At 40.4% G+C, this 24,920-nt stretch overlaps 1 protein-coding gene across 2 annotated transcripts in view; it reads right to left on the reverse strand.

The window, feature by feature from the left end:
* Positions 1-24,720, reverse strand: part of mfhas1 (multifunctional ROCO family signaling regulator 1) — a 28,806-nt gene extending 4,086 nt beyond the window's left edge. The window contains exons 1-3 of one of the 2 annotated variants that reach the window (XM_027139888.2): positions 21,488-24,720; positions 1,140-1,516; positions 611-714 (exon numbers count right to left, since the gene is read on the reverse strand). In XM_027139888.2, the coding sequence (XP_026995689.1) occupies positions 1,386-1,516; positions 21,488-24,335 (2,979 nt within the window). In that variant the 5' untranslated portion in view covers positions 24,336-24,720 and the 3' untranslated portion in view covers positions 611-714; positions 1,140-1,385. The remainder of the gene's footprint in view (positions 1-610; positions 715-1,139; positions 1,517-21,487) is intronic. The other variant, XM_027139887.2, reaches the window with a different exon arrangement.
* Between the last annotated feature and the right edge of the window lie 200 nt (positions 24,721-24,920).

The following is a 24,920-nucleotide window of genomic DNA, read 5'->3' on the forward strand; positions in this document are numbered from 1 at the left end:
ATGTGACATCATCACAACCTATTCAGCAAAAGCGAATTCAGTTGAAGTCCTCTTAGATTCATACAGACCAGGGCTAATCAGTTAGTTTGTCATGGGGCCAGTTCATGAAATGCATTCTGAATGAGGGGCCGGAGAGATCGGGCTTGCAACATGAGTTATGACATAACCACAATATAGGAGCCCATATGTTGTACTTTTGCACCACAAGACACCAAAGTAAGCTTTTATCCTACATTTAAACATCCTAGTGTTGTATTTAAAAATGTGTAACAACATCAGTGCCCAAGTAGATTTTTTCAACATTCTATTGAGTAAATAATTCATTTAGAACTCATTTAACTGAAACTGTGCACATAACAAAAAAGTTCACAATATGGAAAATATCGTTGTTTTATGGTATATTTTCTTAAAATAAATTATTTTAGTATGTTTATTTAAACTAAAACAGCAGCTCAATAATTGGCAAACATTTAGGCTGCATTCTAATGAGAGAAACGACATTTTTAGATCTCACGAGCAGTGAAGTCGGGTGTGTATGTTGTCAGCGCATTACACATACAGAGGTGCAGGTGCTGGGCTGTGAGGATGTGTGATTACTTGTTTTAATGACCTTCATGTGTGTGAATGATGATCAAATGTTCTCATCTGTCATCGCGTCTCACAGGAGAGGCTGCTCACGTGACTTGACTAACGTCACCTGACTCCTGCTCTGTGCTGTGAATGGAACAGATGCGCTTCACTTTATAACCGTACGGTCTGTTGTCCGAGTGAACTAAAGTTATTCTGGAGATGTCTTTTTCACACTAGGCTACTTGAAGTGCCAGAACAAATGACCTTGAGGGCCGGGTTCAGCCGACCTATTGAGTAGCCCAGATATACACCAAACATGAGCACATCTATCATACAAAGTCATCACATGTGTCTTCACTGGTAGGAATTTTAAAAGAACGACACTGTGCTCACAAATTTGCCAATTAAACAAGTAGTTCTAAAAAAACAAAAAAATACACAGAAGTATTTCCCAATCCACTTTTCTAACATATTGTGTTTATCATGATCACAAGTTTATTAGTAATCACAAGCTATTTTAGATTTTGCTGTCAGAGTGGAAGACTAAGAGCTTGTGTCATGCTGCTTACTTCAGTGTGTGAGAATCTTCATGTCTTCATGTGTGCACATGGCTGAAAGCAGATCTCCACACTGGAACACACATCACATCACACCGTCGTTTTCTGAACACACGCGAAGTGGATGCAGGACACGGACACACACACTCAGATGTAGCTCCATCTAATGTTATGTGTGTGTTACAGGGAAGACCGAGGTGCAGCAGGGTGTGTGAGAGCGTTTACAGTCACTGTGCTATGCTGGAAGGGACATCTGTGTCATTTGGGACTGGGGCTGACCAGAGTGGGAGAGGGAGGGTAGACGAGGGCCACATTGACGCGCTCAGAGCCATTTTTAGGACAGATGATTTCGGTCAAGCCCTCGGGTCGAGGCTGGCTCAGCAACTCTCCTGCAACAAACAAACACATCTTTTAGTGATAACACAAACATAGGGGTGCTACATACACTATAATGCTGAAAAGGTTTGTGGAGTCTTCTTTGGTCTAGAATCTTGTGTCCTCATTTGCTGTAAGGATTTCCTCTAGATTTTATAACATGGCTGATAGGATTTTACTCATTTAGCTACAAGAGCATTAGCAATGTCATGCAGTGATGTTGGAGTTTATTTAACATGCCACTTCATCCCAAAAGTGTTCAGTGTGGTTGAGGTCATGGCTCTGTGCTGGACACAGTTCTCCCAGGCATTGGTCGTCATGTAGCTCGCTTTGTGCATAGCGGCTCGCTCGGTCATGCTGGAACATGTTTGGGCCTCTTAGTTCCAGTGAAGTGCCAGGAAATCTTAATGCTACATGCATACAAAGATATTCTAGACAGTTCTGTTCTACCAACTTAACGCCCATGGGTCTTCAGGTCAGGTGTCCACATATTTTTGTCAGTTATGATCCCTCCATAAGAAGCAGGATTACCATCACAACTGATTGTTTTTTTCAAGTAACACTGGATATCATACCTACAAAACCACCTATTTACGATTGAAAATGTATATCTATCTATGTCATTGTTTCCATTTTTACTATTAAGGTTTACCTATTTTCAATTCAATTAATTTGTATAACGCTTTTAACAACAGACATTGTATCAAAGCAGCTTTACACAACTATAACAGTTTCAAATGAACATTTATTGAGAAGAACCAGGCTCAGAAGGTAACCCATCATCATCTGGTCTGCCCCTGTTCGGTTTTCTCAATACACCCCATAGTCAGCTTGTTTCCGTTAAGGCATTATTTGTGTTCACTAGAGGGCAGCAGAAACCTGGGCTAAATGATCGAGATCTGTGGATTACTGAAGAGAGCAAAATATTTTGGGTCTTAAAATGAAACAGTTTAATACTATCATTCAGAATTTCATCATCATGACCATCATCATTCTGAATAAAGCCCCAATCCCCAGAGCCATTGAAGGATAAAACATCTGAAAATGTGCCTCAAGGTAAGTCTTGTGAACATCTTTGCTGAAGTGTTATGGCAACCCATGAGCAGATAAACATTGCAATCTAAACCTTCAAGTAATTCAGTGATGAGTGATTTCAGCATTGAAAAACACTATCACATTAAGTCCCATTTAAGGAAAAGTTTGAATCTAGTGAATGGCTGAAACAAAGAGCTCTGTCTGTGTGTGGGGTGTGTGTACAAATCAAGGCAAACAATATCATTAACGACACACTCTGAAACTGCTGGTGCAACTCACAGCCTTGTCAAGACTAGCTCGGGATTTATTAAAGAAGACATTTTACACAATGTAGACTGTGTGACTCATTCTAAATAACAGAAGGGTTTAAAAAGCTGGAGTAAGTGCTCCGGCTCTCGGTGACATCCACGATGCACGTTTTCCTCCAGATAATCAGTTCAGTGCAGCACTTAAGCCATTAGTTTTATTGATTTTTCAGCTCTCCTGCAAATAGCAGGGTGAAACAGGCTTGAGTCAAGACACATAAACGAACTGAACAGTGTTCACACGTGCTATCTGAGCTCAGGTGTCAAGGCTACTGTGATGGGCTTAATAATTATGGCAAAATCCTTAAAAAGAATAAAGAAAACATAAAAATTTGTACATATATTTCATTAAAATTGAAGTAACAATAGATCTAAATCTGAGCTCTAAATATAAATTATTGCCAAGGAAGACGGCGTGGCCTTTTTGTCTCGGCCATTATGAAAGAAGGCGTGGCCTTTGTCTCGGCCATTATGAAAGAAGGCGTGGCCTTTGTGTCTCAGCCATGCATAAAGGAGGCATGGCCTTCATGTCTCAGCCATGAAGCGTGGCCTTTGTGTCTAAGACGTGATGAAAAAGGCGTGGCCTTTGTGTCTCAGCCATGAAGAAAGAAGGCGTGGCCTTTGTGTCTCAGCCATGAAGAAAGAAGGCGTGGCCTTTGTGTCTCAGCCATGAAGAAAGAAGGCGTGGCCGTTGTGTCTCAGCCATGAAGAAAGAAGGCGTGGCCTTTGTGTCTCAGCCATGAAGAAAGAAGGTATGGCCGTTGTGTCTCAGCCATGAAGAAAGAAGGCGTGGCCTTTGTGTCTCAGCCATGAAGAAAGAAGGCGTGGCCTTTGTGTCTCAACCATGATGAAAGAAGGCGTGGCCTTTGTGTCTCAGCAATGAAGAAAGAAGGCGTGGCCTTTGTGTCTCAGCCATGATGAAAGAAGGCGTGGCCTTTGTGTCTCAGCCATGAAGAAAGAAGGCGTGGCCTTTGTGTCTCAGCCATGAAGAAAGAAGGCGTGGCCTTTGTGTCTCAGCCATGAAGAAAGAAGGCGTGGCCTTTGTGTCTCAACCGTGATGAAAGAGGGTGTGGCAGTTGTGTCTGCCATTATGAAAGAGGGCGTGGCCTTTGTGTCTCAGCCGTGATGAAAGAGGGCTTGGCCGTTGTGTAAGACGTGATGAAAGAGGGCGTGGCCATTGTGTCTGCCATTAAGAAAGAGGGCGTGGCCTCTTGTGTCTCGGCCATGAAGAAAAAAGGCTGAGATTAAAATAAAAATGAGACACTGACATTTCTGCCTTACAGTGACATTATATAATGTCCTCTCTCAGACCAGTGAAAAGAGCGTGGCCTTTTTGTCTGGAAGCCCTAGTAAAAGGCATGTGGCCTCTATGCTCATCAGTCTGTCTAACTGAGGCATGACCTCAGTCCTGTCAGTAGCAGTAAAAAGGTGTGGCCTAATTGTCCATCCTCAAGAGACAAAGAAGAATGGCCTCAGTTTCTATCAGTCCTAGAGAAGGGGGCAGTGCCTCAGTGCCTTTCAGACTCGATGTAAAAAGCCTCTTCTCTTTACCCGTCAATACAAATTAAGGAAACATGGATTCTGTGCCTATCAGTAGCATGGAATGAGATTAAACCAATGACAGCGTGGTCCGCCGCTCCGCAAAGCTTCCAATTAAGGTTTCAAGTTTAACGCATATATAAATGCTGAACTTCTTGAGGTACAGTTATACAGTCCTACAGAGATACACAAAAACGATAAGGGAACTCTTTAGTTCAAAGTAGCAAACTGCACACCGAACACAGGCAAAAGACTGCAAGATTACTAGTGTGCTCTATGTAAAGTAAAAATAAAAATGAACTGTAAACAATGTCAAAAAGTGACTGGTACTGTGCATAGACAGCATTCCAAATACTAAATGTATTTAAGCAAGTAAAAAATAACACCTTTTAACTTGTAACACAGCAGTCAGACAGAGCTGTAGTGGGTACAGTACAAGGACAGTCTGAGTCTCATATCAGTTTTGTTCATCAGTCAGAGTTCAGTGTAAATATAAATTATATATATATATATATATATATTCTGAACTGTATACTTAATTTGATTCGTTTAAGCCATTTTCTCATCAGACTGAGTCATGCGGTGACTCGCCGTCCCGTTTGAGTGACCTCAGTGCTGCAGCACTTCATCCTGCCTCCCTCTGCACACACTTCAGGAGTCACGGCACAGGAATGTGCCATTCATCCTCTCTTTCTCAATAACGTTTCCAGGTACAACACATGCGAACATTCCTGTGCTGCGGTTCTTTCAGGCCTGTCTGTTCCTCTGCCAGGTTCTCCGGCTCACTCCCTTTTTTTCCCCCGTGCTTGCTCTCAGAGGAGCAGTTTAAAAGCCTTAAAAGGAAACCTGCTGTTTCGCTGCTGTCTGCTGGAAAATGTTTCTTTTCCTGTTCCACAGCGTTTCCTCCCTAAAATACACAGGTCTGGCCGAGCGGTCACTGTCTGTGCACTAGAGAGCAAGGGAAGAAGAGTGGGGGAGAGAGAGAGACAGAGAGAGAGATGGAGAGAGAGATAGAGAGACAGAGAGAGAGACAGAGAGAGAGAGAGAGAGGAGGAGGAGGAGGAAGCTCTCACAGCTACAGTGTTAATTTGTTGACAAAGTTACACACTGTTTATCTAAAGAAACGGATATTCGTTTGCTTTGTACATCATCCTGTTATCTCCTTCTCATCATAGCCATATGTACTCACAAATAAATGCATTCTTCACACAATGTTGTGTATTTATGTAACTTTTCTGCACTAAATTCTTACCTAGCTAGATTTTTGAGCACGTTGAAAGGTTGACTGAATGGAACATGACTATTCGAGTGACTTCTTTCTTTTTTCTTAAATTTGCAAATTTAACAGACCTGGTGGACATGGTGGGAATTTGTGATGTCACAAACTGATCTCCTGCATAACACTCTCCGTCAGCTTTCGACATAAACACTGAGCAAATTCTCTGCGCCTGGAATGGAAGCATGTCGGTTTAGTGCTGTGCTAATGTCATACAACACATTAAAGAAGAGTTAGTCCTGCACGTTAATACTCATAATACCTTTTCATTCTTAAATAGTGGAGTTGTGTGCAGTGCAGATTTAGACACATCTGGCTGACTACTATAAGCAGAGACAGGAAGACAGGAAGTTAAATTCGCCAAATACATGCTGAGTGACAGAGCAGTGGCTTGATGCCAGAGTCTGGCTTGTCGCCTGGCCCCGCTCGCTCTTCCTCTCGTCCATGTTAATGAGTGCTGGCACAGAGAGACAGAGAGAGAAGAAGTAGCAGCCTTGACTTGTCTTCTGACTGCTTTCGCTGGTCTTGTCACAGCTTCAACGACACATGGCACATTCGCCCAAACATGTTCAACACTGAAACACACAAGGCCTCCGCATCTAGGTCATAAAGCCTTCTAGGTATGGCTGTGATATAATCTGACTTCCAGAGACAACAGACTGACTTGTTCAGCTCCACCATTCCCTCATACGTTTACTGTTATCTCCAGATTTCAGACCAAAACGCTACAAGATTAATGCGACTCATATCCTAAACCAGACAGTCTGAAACTCCATCCTGCGTCTATTCATCCTCTAAAATGACAACACAAAGAGACACAGATGACTAAAGGAGGACACTGTACAAAAAACACATGATAGAAATGTAGACACAGATGTATACAAAAATAAATGTACAAGTGTGCTATGAGTAGCTTAAAAATGAGTAGCAAAGGTTTCTAACAATTTATACTTTTTGTAACATTTTTGTAACTTGTACATTATTGCTTTAAAAATCATTTGTGGAAATGAATGCTAATGTGTGTTAACAGATTCTAACTTATCTAAATGATCCTTACAGTCTTGAAGATCCAGATAAACCCAATCCTGGATTATTTTCTGTCACATTTCACACTGCTTATACTTTACTTGGGTTAACAATTAATCCTGGCACTTCATAATCTGACATTTCACACTACATCCTTAAATCCTGGGTTATTTGCATATTCATGCAGTCAACAAAGACTAGATAAATGCAGTGTGTGACCCATTTTTAAATAATGACTGGTCATTAGGCGTGACACTAAGAACTGTGTCATCATTAAGTTTGTGGTGGAGTTGACCAGGTGTTCGGTGATCTCCAACTTCCTGTAATTTTTCAGTCAGTTCCTTAAATACTTGGTTATTTCCGTGCCATCCAGTTTGTCCTGGACAGACTAACCACAACTGTAAAAATAAAACTTTTCTTTTCTTTGCTCTATATGATGTGTTTTCCATCACTATTTGACATTATGTTTGTAGTTCAAATGCTGAGATTTGGGTATATGTTCTTTATTGTATGTGTGTGTGTGTGTGTGTGTGTGTGTGTGTGTGTGTGTGTGTGTGTGTGTGTGTGTGTGTGTGTGTGAATGAATTGAATTAATTAATGTAGGTTGCTTATCTATATTAAGCCATTTGTTATTTATCTATATTAAGCTTACTACATGTTCCTTTTCAATAAAACTTTGCATATTTTATTACAAACATGCACACATTTTAACTGCTGTTAACTAAAGCTGAGGTGATTTTTACAAAGCCTCATTACTTCCAGTCCTGATCTCTGTTCAACGTTTCATTTCAGATATAATTTTTGATCTCCATGTTATCAAGTCTTCTTAGAGTATCTTGGGTCACTAGTATAGGTAATAATGCAGTGATATCATCCATCCTGTATAACTGTGTCTGAACACAGACATTTAATAACGATCACCCCTGTGGTGATGTTCCAGCTGATATACTTTTCAGAGAGCTGTGGTTTGAACTGTGAGCGTTTCCCTGAGAAAACCCCACGTGCACCTCAGTGTCGCTCTCTGCGGCTAATGCGCTCATAATAAAAGGAGGAGAAAGGCATTTCTGCTGATGGTACATTAAAAGCTTCTGCACCAGCAGCTCTTCATTTCTTCTTCCTGTTTCTGTCCACAAGATAATGCTTGCAATAATATGAACTAAAAATAAGAGTTCACTGGAAAACAGTGTAGCCGAATTCCAAACACTTAAAAGCTTTTGCGTCATCGTGGTCATGATAAATCAATATGTGCAAACATTTTACTGCTGAATCGTTGAGCAGACAGCTTGCAATCAAGAGAAAAGTCATGCAGAATACTGACAGCAAGTTAAAATATAACTCACATTTATTCTCACACGACACAAAGCTCAACCTAAGCTGCTTTATACTTACAGTCAGCTACATGCTGCTTGTGTACAGCTGAACTCAGGACTGAAAGACTGCTGGAATGCGTCACCTCCTGTTTTAAGGAGTTAGAGGATATGGATCGAGGAAAGCATCCAAGACAAACATCCTCCTGAGCTAAAATTGAGCCACAGGATCAGGATGTGTTTCTCAACTTAGCAAAGATTTAGCACACATCTGTGCTCTAAACTCGACGTAACCTTGCTAGGGCATTAGTTATAAAAGGATCTGTCGCTCTTCCACCAAATCTTCATACACACAACTCCATAGTGTTGCATGGGCATACTGTTAAGCAAGATGAATCAATGACAGTTTGGCATGATGGTGAAGAGCAGGTACTTTTACTGACACTGTAAGCATCATTGTTCCCACAGCAATTTGTCAAATGATCCCGATTTGGAGTTCATCTGGAACACTGACTGCACCCCAGGTCTCCTCACCCAACATCAGTGTCTGAGCTCACGGACACTCTTGTGGCTGAATGAACACATCTCCAAAGTCAAAGATGAGTGGAGTGGAGATCGCCTTTATATTAATGCCCATAATTTTCAAAACAGCCCTTATGTGGGTGAAATAAGTTGTCCACGTACTTTTGGCCATAGACTGTATTTATTAACAGCACACCATCGGGACCATAATGGCTCCTCAACTTTGTGATTTTATTCATTCTTCCTTTTCATCCAGCTATTGGGAGTGTAATGATTCAGTGAATACACCTTCTAGTCTAAAACAAAACATGGTTTCTATGGTTGCAAATGTAAAGCGTTTGGATTTTTATCCCACTCTCAGAGAACATTCTTCATCCATCAGCAAAACCTCTGCTATCAGCCAGTAGCAGGAGGACAAGCACAAACATCATATATTTCTGTAGAACTGTCTGGGTGGTAAAGTAAACAGTGACCCGGCAGTTAAACAAGCTCGAAACAAGAGTTTAACACCTTTTATTCTTTACATGAGAGGATGTAGTGAGGTAAACACGTCAGTGACAGAAGAATGAATAATGCTGTAATAAGAATGTAATAATGCTGTTGTACTGGGGAAAAAAATGGGGGACCAAAACAATATAAAACAAAAAACGGCCTAACGTCTACCTGCATACCCACACGTGATGTCATAGCAATATTGTAGTGCACGCGGTAAAAAACGCGTTATCATTATCAAGAAATGATAATAACAAAAGTTCTCGTCTGTCATCGTCCTATCGGTCATTGCGTCTCACAGGAGAGGCTGCTCGCACCACTCGCCTAACTTTATGTGACTCTTGCTCTGTGTGTTCGATGGCGGCTCGTGCTAAATGGAACAGACGCGCTTCACTTACGACTGAACTAAAGTTATTCTTCAGATGTCTTTCACACACTAAGCTACTTGAAGAGCCGGAACAAATGACCTTGTGTCAGGTCATAGACAATTCATAAAATTATGACCTTGCCAAGGCCATCCATGGTTTTTTGAACCATCAGAAGACTTAGCTTAAAATGCTACAACGGATTGCTGTATAAAACGATTGCAGGTTTTTCACGCTGAAATGGACACACAGTCCAATGTTTTCAAGCTAAAGAACAATTCAGCTGAGGGAAGGAAGTGGCCCGACTGCCATCCTGTAGATATGCAGCTATTTCAACTGAACAACTGAGATGTAACCGAGCTGAACAAATTTGCAGGAGCTGATGAGCCAACAGCAAGCGCTGCTCTGATCAAGTCATTGTATTATTTTCCATACAATAACTAAGCTCACCAGGCATGGACAGCAAATTGTTAGCTAATGTAATGTACTAATCTATGTTGAGCTAGTGAGATGGTTAAGTTCATTAATCCAGAGAAGAGAAAGGAATGAATATATGATCATTAATACATTGTGTTTGAGTATAGACACAAAGTCAAGTCCATGGCTCAAACTTCAGCTATGAGATGTGGTGTTTTGTCAGATCAGACAAGATAAATAGGCAAGACATCAATCTTAAGACCGATGATTATACCGAGGGCCAAGTTCTCAACCTCAGAGTCATGAAATAATTATTTATTAATTTCAAATTCAGCCTCTTATCAGACATTATACACCAGTATAAGTGTAGTATAGCTCTTTGAAAGCGACATTGCTTTATAGAATGACTAAAAAAATGCAGAAGTAGATACAAAGGAAAACTTGGCAAATTAAATCTGCGTAGAATTTCAGGTTAGTATCAATGATTATATTCAAGCGAGTCATCTAATCCAGAGTCTGGAGAGTTTCCGGTATTTCAGAAGGCATTTATGTGCCAGCATTGTTTTCTATGACAGGCGCACCTGCAGTGGGAAGATGTCCTCCATCCTGCCGACAGACCAAACACATTCCTACATCTGCGGCTAAGGACACTGACCTCTGATTGCAGTCTGCCTGGCGCTTAAGCTGCCTCCTGATTATTAAAGTATGACCAAGCATTATCCTTCCAGCTCACTAATCCTGTGTGCTGAGTAAAAAGCAAAGTCAGGGTCTCGGTGCATGAGGGAGGACCGTGCACACAGCTCACTAGCCATCTGTGCAATCAGGGACGTCAAGTCGCATCAGTCCATGCATAGTCGGTCCCTGATTACACTCTGTGATCATACAGCAGGGTCTTCACTCCTGTCACAGTAACCCTAAAGCCAGCATTCACTAAACGTCCTGCTGAAAGCTCTACTTACAACCCTACAAGCACTATAATTAGTGATCTAACTGTAGAAAAAACTTCTAAAGGCATGGTGGATTCCAAACTATTACAATGCCATTAATCATAAGTTTGTACACCCCTTCTTCTGGAATGTCTTCACTATATGAGAATAATAAAGAAGACATCAACACTAACAAATAACTTAAAATTATTTGGTGCCTTAATTAAGGAGAATTAACATGAATAAGGTCTCTAAAAATATAACTATTCTATATTTTATAATACATTCACATTTTATGCCACTGGTCTTAGATTAAGAATAGACTTACATACATATCTTCGAAATGGGAAAAATATTTCAAAAATATGCTTATTCTTAGTAAATATAGTCCTAATAGTATTTCCTTTTTCTTGAAATTTTGCAAACTCTCTTCATCTTCTCAAGCTTCACCTAGGACCCAGGAGGCTTTTCTTATACTTCCCAAATAGGTCAAGCACATGCTATGTTCTAAATAAAAACTACCCCTTTAGGGAAACAGTCCGGCTTTTAAAAGTAAAAATTACTTATTAAAACAGACTTTTATTCAGACATACTGTACATGTACACAGGGTATACATACCGTATGTGTACACATACTCATTCATTTCATTATTTGCCTTAAGACGGTTTTACAGCAGCCTTTTACTAGTACGTGTCACACTGGACGTGTTCACAATAAAACCTTGGTTGGTATTTACAACAGACTGTGATAAAGTGTTAGTCAAGTCAGATTAGATGATAGAGATTTTCGAATGACATACGTTAACAAAGAATTCGGCTAGGTTCTGCTTACATCTAAAAATTGCAGGGAAAAAAATCATTCTTCAATGTGATGTATTAGGGATATTTTTGGGGCCCTTAACTGTCTCGGTGGCTGCTGTTGAAGGGGTCGCGTTATGCTTTCCTTGTCACTACTCGAGATACCTCTCGAGTACTTTTACAGCCCGGGAAACATCTTGCTTTTCAGGTTAAGTATCCTTGTGCATAAGTGTAGCGCTTTATATGGCTGAGCCTTGAGCTAAGAGTGACGGCTAAATGACTGAATATAAACGCTAGGCAGATTTAAGGCTGGCATTCGAGCTGAACGGAAGGTGAAAGGTTGCGATTGGGACAAACTTGGAAACTCCTAAGAAGGGACTAAAGCATATAGCAGCACAGAGTCAGATATAGAGACAGAGGGACAGAATTAGCAGTCTGCTCACATGACTCCCAGCATTTCAAAATGAGAACGGTCGTCCTGAGCGGCTCCAGACAATCAGCCTAAGAATCACTTAGTGTGACTAAGTATACTTATCAATAATGCTCTGATTAAGTGGAGCACCGCTCCTTGTAACACACTGCATGGTTTTCATTCCCACTGAAGGTGCGCTTAGCTCTGACATGGAGCACTTCATCTATACATTCATGTGTGCAGTGACCTGAAGGGTAATTCTACAAGGAGAAAGATGAAGTGAGATAGTGAGACTGCACGGCCATTTAACTTCCTCAGGATTGTACATGTCCCTTAAAGCCAGCATAAATAAAGAAAAAAACCTTGTAAGAAGATGAAGTGAGTACTGTCTGTAATTCCCTGCCTTTAAATAAATCCCAAACATTATTGTTCAAGTTACCTGGTTACTACCGGTCCATAGTGTGCAATATTGACTGGACAATATGTCAGTACACAATAAATGTTTTCTTTATAAATAATTTATTCAACACCAGGAAAATCTCAGGACAGATGAGTTCAATTTTTGCTCTTTCAACAATAGAAAATTATTATTATGCCATTATTTTTATTATTAAAAAAGTATGACATGTTCATTTGAATTTATTTCAATGTAACTGTTAAGACAACCGTGGACATTTCTTTGAGACAACTACTGGAGACTGCTGCCAATATGGGTGGTAACTTGACAGGACAACACATACCAAGGCATTGGGATTTTTTTTTCTTGGCTTTTCTGATGATCACACCGTGACATGTTGATGTTCTGTTGGTCACACTGCTTCACGCAATACAAATTCACAGGTCACCAAAGTTTAACTTTGAAACACAGAGAAATGCAAAACTTGAGCTTTAACTTCCAAATGCTAACAATTGCATGCTTTTTTAAATACAAATGAATCATATGACTAGGTTTGAGCTCAATTTTTTTGTGTGTGATAAGGATATGTCAATATGAGGATAATACCATGACTGAGGAGACATCACCCAGTTTGCTAAACAGCAAGGCTTCCAGATGGAAGTTTGATTAAAACCAAAGATGTGTGCACATATTGCACATATATTTTTGGTGTTGTTTGCAAAGGTAAAGTTCTAAGACAGGGATATGCCATGCTCACCAAATGAGACTAGCCAAGTGTAGACAGGGCAAGTTTGACAAAAACAAAAACAAAAATACACAGCTAACCAATGCTACTGCCAAATGGATCGCCACAGATTTCTTGCCCATCAACATAGTTGAGGAACGGAGGTTTCAAGACATCATTCGTTTGCTACAGATGACCTATCAGAACTATTGTCACAAAAATCCATGAACTTTATGATGCTGAAAAGGCTACAAAAGTATGGAAGCTACTTTTACTGCATTTACTGGAACCCATAGGATATCAGTAAGAAACCATGCACATGTTTATAATACAAGTTAATCCTAGTATTTTAAAATCACAATTAATCATGACTGACAGCATTAATATGAATTGAAGACGGTGAAAAGAGAAGTGTAGTTTGACTGAGCCTTTAGGAATAAAACACTTCAGGATGTGCTCTGATAGGAAAATAATCAACTTCAGATTGGTATATTCATCGTGCCACCCCAGTATTGATTATTTTAAGCTTTTTATTCCTCATTAAAAAACTGTACAATTCTAGTCCTATTGGTCATATGATCAGAGCTCAAAATCAGTCCTGTCATGTCGCCAAGAATTGAGAGAACACTAGGAAAAGGAGGAGACAAAGCTAAAGTCTACTTTTCCATAAGCTAAGAGTCAAAATCTCTGGACACCACATAGTGTCGGGACAGGAAAGCCCTGATTAACCGATTTCAGGTAGAAGAAGCTCAAGACTCCAAGATAATCAGCACTGAGCCGAGGACACGCACTGTACTGTTTCGAGCTTTGATCTGCAATCCTACAGATCTAGCACAGCTCGAACAAATTAGGAAACACAGCATGCATTACCTAACGTGATGACATAATTGACCTGAGGATTTACTGAGCATTACTGGATTTCATCCTCTCCTGCATACATCACATTAGTACCAAGAAAACACATGGCCAAGAGTAATGCCTGTTTATGGCATGATATGATGTGCCAGCTTTTATAAATCATCACTTTTTTATGATTCATTTTCTTTTCATACTGAACCAAATCAATATGAATGCTGCATGTTTACAATTCCATACCTAATGTCATAAAAATGTTATAAAAAAAGCAGTAGTTGAAAGAATGAAAGAAGGAGATCACTGCCTTTCATGAAAAAGACACGTACAGATACTTTTAGAGTTAGAAAATTCAGAACATTGTTCAAGACGTCGGGCAGAATCTTCGTGAGTACGATACAATACTTCAACACATGTATGATACTGATTTCAAATCAGCTGGTGACTGCAATGAAATTTCCTATCTTTCCAAAATAAGGTCAAAATCAATAAGGAATGTGTCAGAAGATTTCACAACAAAAGCCCTGAGACACAAGAGAAAAAAAATCACATGCTCACATTTCTACACCACAAGGTGGTAAAGGATGAAGTCTTTTTGTTTGGGTTTTATTCATACGTTTTCTGTCACACAAAGATCTTAAGTCACAAAAATATGAATAAAATGTGAAACTGACAGTTATTCTAAACCCAGGGTGAACACAATCCTGCATTCCCATGTTTGACGTTTCACACAATTTCCTGACTCTTTACATTCCTAAACCTTGGCTAGTCCTTCTTATTTTTATATTTGAGGTGTCAACACTGAGACAAGCTGTTATTTACAGTCGTCTTTCTCCTATCACACTTTCGGCAAGAAGGAATTAGAGTTGGGTCTGTGGTGAACTCGGAAATTGTTAAAAATGCATAATTCCACTCAACTAGAAACTGTTGTTGAAAGGATATTGTTTACATTTACAATATTTACTGTCCATTATCACCCAAATGAGTCTGGTTCCTCTTAAGGTTTCTTCCTCAGATCATCTCAGGGAGTTTTTCCTTGTCAGCATCGCCTCAGGCTTGTTCATTAGGGATAGATGTAAGAGATAAATAGTAACTTAATTTTAATCTGTTTTCTACACTACTGTAAAGCTGCTGAGACAGTGTGAATGGTTAAAAGCACTCTACATGTAAACCTTTTTTGGCTGTTTTACGTTGACAGGGCATTTGTTACCCCATCTAACACCCAGCTTCAGATCATTTTTAGTCATTTAAATATTAAGTCCAGTTTGTTCTGGACAGTTTTTTCTGTAAAAATATATATATATATAAAAAAAAAATCCTTTTCGCTCCAACTGTGTATACAAGTTATGTGTCACAATAATTTTTTTATTTTTCGCCTCAGAAACTGCAACTACTGTTCTACTGACTGTATAAAGCACATATGAGGCATAAACACCATACAATATCCAGTTGAGCATCTAACATTTTACCACAGAATCTGCCAATTACAATGCACTGTTAAACACCACAAAAGCTGTGCCAATCTTGCTCCAGAGCAATCACGAGTAAAAGCCACTGTTAACCCTGACTTCTAAATCACTACAGTGTAAAGCATTCCTCTACCTGAGGTAAAAAAAAAAGCATGGATTAAAATGACAATAACCTGGGCTGAAAAACCCTTCTTTTAACACATGACTGGAGCAGGTGTGTTTTTACTTAATCTCTAAAATTCTACCCATTTTAAAATATAATCCTTAACCTTCAACACAACCAGTGATGACACACTAAACTGACACCACATTATCCTGAATTCCTTCCCTCCCCCAATAACACACATTTTGTACCGTGCACATGCACACACACATAATGGCGGTAAAGGTCAGGTTTTGTTTTTGTACACATCCTCAAAATAAAGAAAAGGAGTATCACACCTGAATAAGCCTTCAGCACCTAATGCATAGTTAGGACATGTTTACTGCACAGAAGCAGTAAAGAAAATAATTCCGCCTGAAGTCAGTTGCTCGTATCACTTTCTCTTCTCATTCCAGCTTGACAGTTTGCCAGGAAAGTCAGACATCTCATGAGATCTAATATCACGGAAACACCCAATGAGTTTCCTGCTTTAGTCTCCAGTACTGTAACGATCTTTCTCTCATTCAGTGCCGTGACCTTATTTTAGGAAACAATGCTGGCTTTCTCTACTTCACAGCACTGATCAGGAGAAACATAAAAACTTAGCTGCCCTCAAGTTCCGAAGCTTAAAGATAACCACCTGATTAATTGCCAAAAAGTAGTGAAGTTATGACAGTTATGAAGCTCTGATGCTAAGTGTTTCATGGTGGATTTTTAAAAAGGAATGTATTAATTGTAATTAGATGTATGGGGCTATCAGATCCAAAGCTACAAGTTTACACTGTTAAAGTTCCTCATATTAAGAAACAGGTTACATGCATCCATTTAGAATATTAAAAATCATGCCTCTGAGGTTGCCAGATATTGGAGTATAAGTGTCTGAGAATGTGTTCTGTGAATAGCACCTACAGCATCACCTTTACATTATAGCTAGAACATATTGGAGGAAATAAAGGAGTTGAAAGCTGGTGTTAAAGAAGGAAAGTAAGTAAGTCAAGTTTTAACCATTCATTTGTATAAATAACACAAATCTAACTCACGTTTTGAGTAGCTGTTTATTTTATATTAATCATATTCAATATTATGTTTAAACTAACATGATACAATACACAGCGATAATCCAGCGGTGTGTGTCTGTGGTAGCAGACACTGTACAGTGGCTGAGCTGCGTTACTGTAGGATTTAGCACACACTGTGCTTATTAGTTCTTTAACAATTAATTTTTTTAACCATTTTTTTCTTTTTAGCCATCTGTGAACTTTTTTGTTGTGCAAATCAACTGTGCTGAGAAAAATGTGGTAATTTATGGCAAGAGATTTTTATCATACATACATGAGTATGAAGAAAACTAGTGTCTATGTGACCACAGTGTTTATGTAAAAACATGATAGAAGTCCGGATTTTGAAAACGGCTTTACTTTTTATCCTTCGTGGCAACCTGAACACCTAGGAATCCAACCACCAACACACACACACACACACACCTCCCAAAAAAACCTTAAGAACCTCTTCCCAAAAATATCCCAGTGCTTCTTCTGTGCAGGATCGAGTACTGTTATGGCTTTGGTGTTTGTGTGGTTTGAAGTGGCAATCAATGTGTTTCCACTGAAGCTGGATAACGATCAAGGAAACTAGAAGAAATGTTGAACTGGTCTGTGGATGCTGCTGCAGTCTCAAAGCACTGACATTTCAGACATTTTCACAAACTCATTTCCCAGAAGTAGCAAGAGGATTTTTAAACATCACTTTTAGGGGGAAGCAAAATCTTTATAGTGTTAAACAGAAAAATCACACTGAGAAAAATGGAGCACATGTAGTGATCTGTTTTTGTTTGCTTGTTTGTTTTTTATATCAATTTCAGTCTATTTTGTAGGGAAGCACTGATATTATATTGATTTGGTGGTGGAGGAACTCCAGTCCATTGCAAAGCAATATCCATATATATACTCACACCTGGGGACAATTTAGTGTCACCAGTCTATGTACTGGAAGCTTTTGTGAAGTAGGTGGAAACCTGAAAACACAGACAAAACCTATATGTGCACATGGAGAGTATGTGAGACTCCACTCAGGCAGTAACCCAAGGATGTTGGTGCTGTTGCAGGAACCCTACGAACTGCACCAACCTAATCTATTCTCCCACACACTGATTGATTTTGGATCAGATTTCCATGGTGAGCAGATCAATCAAAAGAATTCAAGTTTTCTCGTAGGGACGGATCAATAATCATATATATCACTATCAGACTGACAGCCATCTCAGGAACAGCTGTAGTGCGAATAAAGGAATTATCTCTTGCAGCTACACCATTACACTTCAATCACATAATCTCTAGATCAGTCAGAAGAGCAGCATATAAATCATACAGTACGGCATTAATAAGACATGGTTTTTAGTCTTGTGACATGTGGCTGCAGGGTCTGTCACGCCCTTAATCACAATAACAGTCACGCCCAGGGACATTTCTGAAAACATGTAGAACCTTTTGACTTAATTACCTGCCTCCACATGGCTTCGGGGAAGTAATGTACTAGATTTTGCGGTTGTTTTTTTCCCCCAAAGAAATAAATGCTCACAATAAAAGAAAAAGTCATAAAGTGAATGATTTAAACATAAAAAACACATAAAAACACATATACATCACAGTTTTGGTGTGTGTGTGTGTGTGTGTGTGTGTGTGTGTGTGTGTGTGTGTGTGTGTGTGTGTGTGAGAATGTGTCACTTTGGTTTCAATTATGCTTTCTTTTAAAAAAAGAACAACCCTCAACATTTTACTCTACCAAGTGCTACAGTTTAACCACAAGCAACCACTTTTAATACCACTTAAAAAAAGCTAAAGCACTGCCTTCTGCTATTTTTGATTCAGGTAGATCATCCTCACCGTCCCATTGCCTTATGGGATAGTGCAGTGTGCACTGGCTCCATACTGCAGAATCTCAGCGGAAGTAGTTGGTCATCTGTGTATTTTATGCCTATTGATTTATGTCTTTAGGATTCAGACATACATGTAGCTTGGGTCACTGGCTCGGTCTTACCAAGATTTTTTTATATATATATATATATATATATATATATATATATATATATATATATATATATATATATATACAAACAGGCATCTCTAAGTACTCATGGTATGAAGAGTCCTTAGTTTTTTTTACTAACAGAGGGTAGTGGTGGGGGGCAGTCAGTCCATTGGACTTTACAGCTAGACAGAAAAATGACCAAAGTTGCTTTGCAATGACTAGTGGATTGTTGCTTATTTGTGATTACGTAACAAAATCCTGCACTGACTTGACAGCATGTCCCGTTCACACGCGCACTAATCCCTTTATATCCACTAACCGGATTACAGGAAGGCATGTCTCTCAGAAAACATCAGCACCATCCATAACGAACCTCAGACAAAGGGCAAGAACCACAGGAACCTTTTCACAATGAGGCACAACCCATCAAAATACTTCCAGCTATATCAAAAGCACAGAACTCTAGAGACTCAAACTAACCCCTCTGGTTTCAACAGCCATGCCACGATCCCCAATCTGATGTTGCTTGTGAAAATTAAGCTTTTGACTATCTGCATGTTTTAAATGTATAATACTGCTGTAAGACAAGAGAAGACTGTCTAATCCCTGTTAAAGTGGCAGTACAAATAATTTGAAATGTCTTGTAATGTGCTCATTCCAGCTGTTGTGCTTCCTTGTTTGTTTTGTAATATTTCCACAGTAATTCTTGTTTAAAACAAAAACGGTTTAACATTTTAATAATCAAAGCATTTTATAACACAGGAAACATGTCTCCAAATAGCTAAAAGATTGTGTTCCAGCATCTGGATTATGTGACGAGAAAACTGAGGATCTGCATTTCCTCTGTGTTTAGTCTGCAAGAACTGAGGAGCTCCGAGACAGAATCAACACACATGAGGGCCAAAAACATCATTCCCTATTATGCTGTGAGGAAAAAAATGCATGGCTAAAATCTGTTGTGCTGTTAAATTCAACAAATGGTGCATAGAGCTCCTATTTGACAAACAAGCAGCATATAATCAATAAAACAGATCAGTTTCATTACATAGTAGCCTTGTGTAAATATTTATGCACACTTTGGACTATAGGTAGCCTGGGTTGTTGTTGTCGTCAATGCCTTTTTGATAATGTGTGGGTTTTCAGTGCTCCAGTGACACCCCCCTATGAAGTAGAGCACTTTTCATAGCCGTTCGGTAACTGCTAGAGAAAAACAGCTACCATAACTTTGAAAACGAGTGCTAAGAGTTACTGTAAGACTGCATCCGTACGTGAAGGAGCATGATGGGAAATGTTATAGACATTTTTTAGCATTAGCAGGTGGATGTCTAAAACAACAGGATGTCTAATACAGATCAATGAATTAGCAGGGACAAAACCAACCAAACTCCAGCTCAGCATTCAGTAAACCTCAGGGATGATGTGGTAAAGAACAAGCCGAGCAGCTCCAGAGTGACACAACAGGAAGTTCTCAAATACTGATGATGCCAGTAGTCCAACAGAGCTTCTGTTAGATAATCTTTGACATAGCATGAGCATAATTAAAGGTCTAGCGACTTCACATATGTCTAGACGTTACCCACCCTGAATTAGAGACTTAAGTAAGAGATCTAGAAGGTAGGTGGGAATTGCCAAAAAGGGTGAAAACTTTAAGTAAACTAACTTCAGTCCTCATTTTCATATCATCAGCAACTTAACATACACCACTCAGAAACAGTTTATTCTCAAGATTGATGTGGGCGGAGCTACCTGTGTGCAAATGAGAAGGCAATTAATACTAAACCTTAAAAGATAGCAAACAGTTGCTTTAATGACTTTAGTGTTCACTCAAACTCACATGGACTCCACATGGAGTTGTCTGAACACATGACCTTTTGTACATGGTCATTGCTTATGTTTTAAGTAATCTAGAAAACCTGAAGAATAAAGCATATTCAATATTCAAGATTTAAGAGATTTATTTTTTAAATATTTCAAAATTCTAAAGTTTAATGACTTGGAAATGAAAAAAAAAAACAGATTTCCAATGTGTTCTCAGACTCTGGTGTATATTTAATAGGGAACATAGTGTTTATGTGGGTTTATTCGTCACGACGTGGTGGTGGATGATAAAAAGGAGAAACATAAGAACAGGCACAAAAACAACATTTTCAGCAGCCACAAAACCACAACAAAGTGGCTTAACTCACAAACCGTGTAAACTCACAACTTGAATTTTCACTAAATGTTCTGCTTGTGTTTTTAGATCAAAAACGAAAAGCTTTCCCCTCTACGTCTCTAGTGTATTACACCACATTAAGTCTCTGTTCATTTAGAACTGATCTTTAGCCTGTAGCCTTTTAAGGTATTATGGTTTTGTTCCACAAGTTTGAGTGGTGTGCCAGATAGAGCATTCTTCATAATACAGCAGAGTGTAATATTATTGGAACAGCTATAACCACAGACGTGAACTAATCCTCTACAGCAGCTTAAAGTGGTGGGGTAACTGAAGGGTAAAAGTAAGGGAAAGAAATGTGACAGCAGTGTCACTTGAAGTTTACAGTTCCTCTGCATTCATGTGACACCCAATTGTCATTTACATCTAAATGTTATGTTACGGTTTCATGTACGCACGTGGCAGAAAACCAAAGCCTACTAGGTTCTTCTTTTCTGCAACTCATATTTGGTTACTATGGTAATCCACATCTCTATGTCTTCACAGAACACAGCTGGTTAATTTCTGTTACTAGGTGGGACTAGTGACCCCTTTATGCAAGGCCTTACTTCATTAATCAGAAGCTGATTACGCTCCTTCACCTCTGATCCAGTAACCAAATCTAACGAATTAAGCAAACATTCCCAAATTCTGTATTGTAGAGTTTAATTCTAATACGAATAGTGTGTACTTTTCTAATGCCCATCCAAAGGAGTCATATTAATGAGTGATCGCAAAGCAAGCAATCAGTAAGTCCACTCACCTGGAAAAGAATGTGGGTTGGGTGACCCTCGCTTCAGGCACTTGGAACACAGGATATGTACAGAATAATGGAGACTAGGCCATTCCAGCAGAAGAACATTCAGCTCCTCTACCAGTGGAGTAATCGCTTGCCAAGCTGTCCAGATATTTGGTAAAGATGCATGACTAGAAATTGCAAGGGTATCCGGGTGCAGTCTGTTTCGAGAATGCCGGTACTTCACCATCACAGGCACTTTACCCCGGTAGGCAAAGATGTAATCCTTTCCGTCGGTGCGTTGCACAACATGGCTGTTGATTTGCACGCTGAACCGTGCAAAAAGTCCAGGAGGGATGAGAAAAGGAAAGTTATACTCAATCTGCAGCTGCTCCACTGAGAAGAACTGACCAGGAACTGATGAGCCACCATTCTGGCAGGGTTCAGTGTTAGGCTCCTCACTGCTGACCAGACTGGGGAACTTGTACACCACAGGTGCCCCGTTGAGTGGTTTGCTGCGAGGTTTGTTGACACAGTAGCAAACTCCCATCTTTTCAAGCAGCTCCATGATAAGGTGCAAGTCCTGCTGCGTCTGCACAAGGGGTTTGAGGAGCTGCCGGATGATGTTGGAAGGCAGCAGGCCATGCAGCAGAAAGCTTTCCACATGGTGCTGGATTTGTGAAGAAGCAACATTCTCTTCTGAGTCGCTTTCAGCGTTTAATTTTTCTAGCATGGCAGTAATGTCTTTCTGAAAGAAGACGTTCAAGACAGCAATGAACCGTGGCAGATTGTGGAAGACAAATTCTTTAAGTGTCACACTGTCCTCGAAGTACAGCAGTTTGCCACTCTCATGTAGGTAGGACAGTGCACTTTGTAGACGGTCTTCCGTCAATCCTGCTTGCAGGCCCAGGCGAGCTGAGTCCCACCACGACAGCCACAGATCCTGTGGCTTGAAATGGAGCTCCTCCAGCATCTGCCATGACTTCGGCAGTACTCTGTGAAGGTTAGGAAAAATATCACGATGATCTGCAACTGACATGAGTTTCTCCTTTAATCGCTGGATATTTCGCATTTCCACACAACTGACACAAAAGACCGGGGACAGGATCTGTAGTCGATTGTTCAGCATGTACTGCAGCTGGGCTTTTTTACGTCTCAGGTTTCTGTCTGAGACTCCATAAAACAGTACATGAGGGCTTGATGCCCTGACATCATAGTCCTGTTCCAAGGCTTCGTCCACCTGCTTAGCGAGTGTCCACAGACTCTCTGTGTCTCTTTTTTCCTGCACAGAGATCTGTCTGTGGATATCCAAGCACTTTTCCTCCAATTCTGTTTCAGTACAGAGATCAATGTGTGTTCCCACAACGCACACCACTGCATGGGGAACCTTGGCACTAAGCAGGTGAAGGAAATAGCCTACGCTGGAGTAGAAAGTCTTACATGTGTACAACTTCAAATTCACTACCACTATGTACAGAGCGCCTGGTGAGAGAAAAAATGGTTTAATGAGTTCGTAATTCTGCTTCCCTGATAAATCGTACACAATAAATGTAAGACTGCGATGGACATCTGCTACCCAGTTCGTCACATCGATCCCTCTGCCGCCGGTTATTGTCTTAGCATCCAACGGTTTGCTTACTATACACTGCCTGAGCTTAGTTTTCCCTGCATTTGTCTGCCCCATCAAAACAAGTTTGAGCCTTGGTTTCACAGCAGTCTGGGCATGAGCAAGCTCCTTCTGATAGGCAGCTATGTACGGGATGCCCTTCATGCACACCTCATACGGAGGTTGTATGAGGGGATTGTCCTTAACTTTCCAAATGTTAACTTTGGAGAGCTTTCCGAAATTGTCTGGCAGGATGGCAATTTGATTACCCTGTAAAACCAGCTCCTCCAGTTTCTCCAGCTCCACTATAGAGGCTGGTAGAAACGTTATTCTATTATTGTCCAACCACAAATTGGCGAGATTAGACAGCTGGCCAAGTTCATCTGGGAGGAAAGACAACTTATTTCTGCTCAAATACAGCTCCTCCAAACTAGTAATTGTAAGAATAACCTGAGGAAAATCTTCAAAGGAGTTGGATGAAAGATTGAGCATTTTGAGCGTCTGCATCTTTCCAAACGACCATGGCAGCACTGCAAGAGAATTATTATCGAGCATCAAGCTCTCCAGGTTTTGCAGATCACAGAAAGTCTCAGGTAAAAATGAGATATGGGTGCTGCTGAGCCACACAATTTTGAGTGACTGCAGCATTGTGATATTGCCTGGCAGGCCCTCTAGTTTATTCCCTGAACAATCAAGTTCCTCCAAATCACTGAGGGCAAGAAGCTCCGGTGGGAAATTTTGGAGTTTGTTATGGTCCACGTCGAGTGTCCTGAGCTTCTTGAGCTGCGTGAAGGACCTGGGGAAATCATGGAGCTCGTTGAAGCTCACATCAAACTCCTCCAACGCCTGCAATGTCCCGATTTGTGAGGGCAGGTACTGGATCTTGTTGTGGCTCACGCAGAGCTTTTTCAGCCCCTTCAAATGCTCAATGTCCTCCGATAAATGGCTCAAGCAGTTGTGACTAAGATCCAGCTCAGCCAAGTGACACAGCTGGAATATTGGAGATGGCACAGAGGTGAACTTGTTCCTGCGGAGGATCAGGATGCGAAGCTTGGTGAGAGTGGAGCCCAAACCCTCGGGAAGCTCTTGAAGGGAATTATTGCCCAGGTTGAGGACTTCTATCTCCTTGATGTCGTCAGGTAAGGTGATTTTCTGGTTGTTGGTGGTGCTAAGAGTGAGCTGGCGCAGGTTGGTCCTCAGTTTCCTGGAGCGTAAAGCTGCGTCTCGCCAAATCCTGGCCGTCCTCAGATTCGTCTCATTCTCAGCCATTGCGTCGACTTCAAATCTCGTTACAAATGTCCCCCTGCAGCGTGGCGGCCCTTTTGTCCGTCCTTCTCTGTCCAGCACTCCACATGTTCACAAACACAGCTGTAAGGTTTGGGGACAAAAAGCGCTCAGTCGCGCCTAAGAGCCTCGGCGGTGTTTCCCACATCCTCTTTATCTGCGCCATCAAAAATAATATTAAACGTGTGTGACAAAACCGGACCGTGTTTCAGTCCGGACGGTTCTCCTGGCAGCGCCAGCGGCTTCTCCGGTACCGCGACATTAACACGGATCCAAACAGAAGCAAGCCGATTAAAAATAAAAGCACTACAGCGTGTTTGCTTCCACTCCCTCCTCACGTCTCCGCCCGCAATCCGCAGGGTATGGAAACAGGGTTGCCAGATTGTCGTAATTATGTATTTATTGCGGTTCAAGGATAACGTCTCGAGAAAGCTGTTATTGTTTTAACATACTAAATATAAACCATCATATGGAAAAAAAATAGTATTTGTATATGCTGCTTTTAATATTTCCACTTTAGGTTTGAACTATCTTTTATAGCAGTACGTTTAACTGTATATATATTTTTTT

The sequence above is a fragment of the Tachysurus fulvidraco genome, chromosome 21, assembly GCF_022655615.1.
Source record: "Tachysurus fulvidraco isolate hzauxx_2018 chromosome 21, HZAU_PFXX_2.0, whole genome shotgun sequence".
Taxonomy (NCBI): domain Eukaryota; kingdom Metazoa; phylum Chordata; class Actinopteri; order Siluriformes; family Bagridae; genus Tachysurus; species Tachysurus fulvidraco.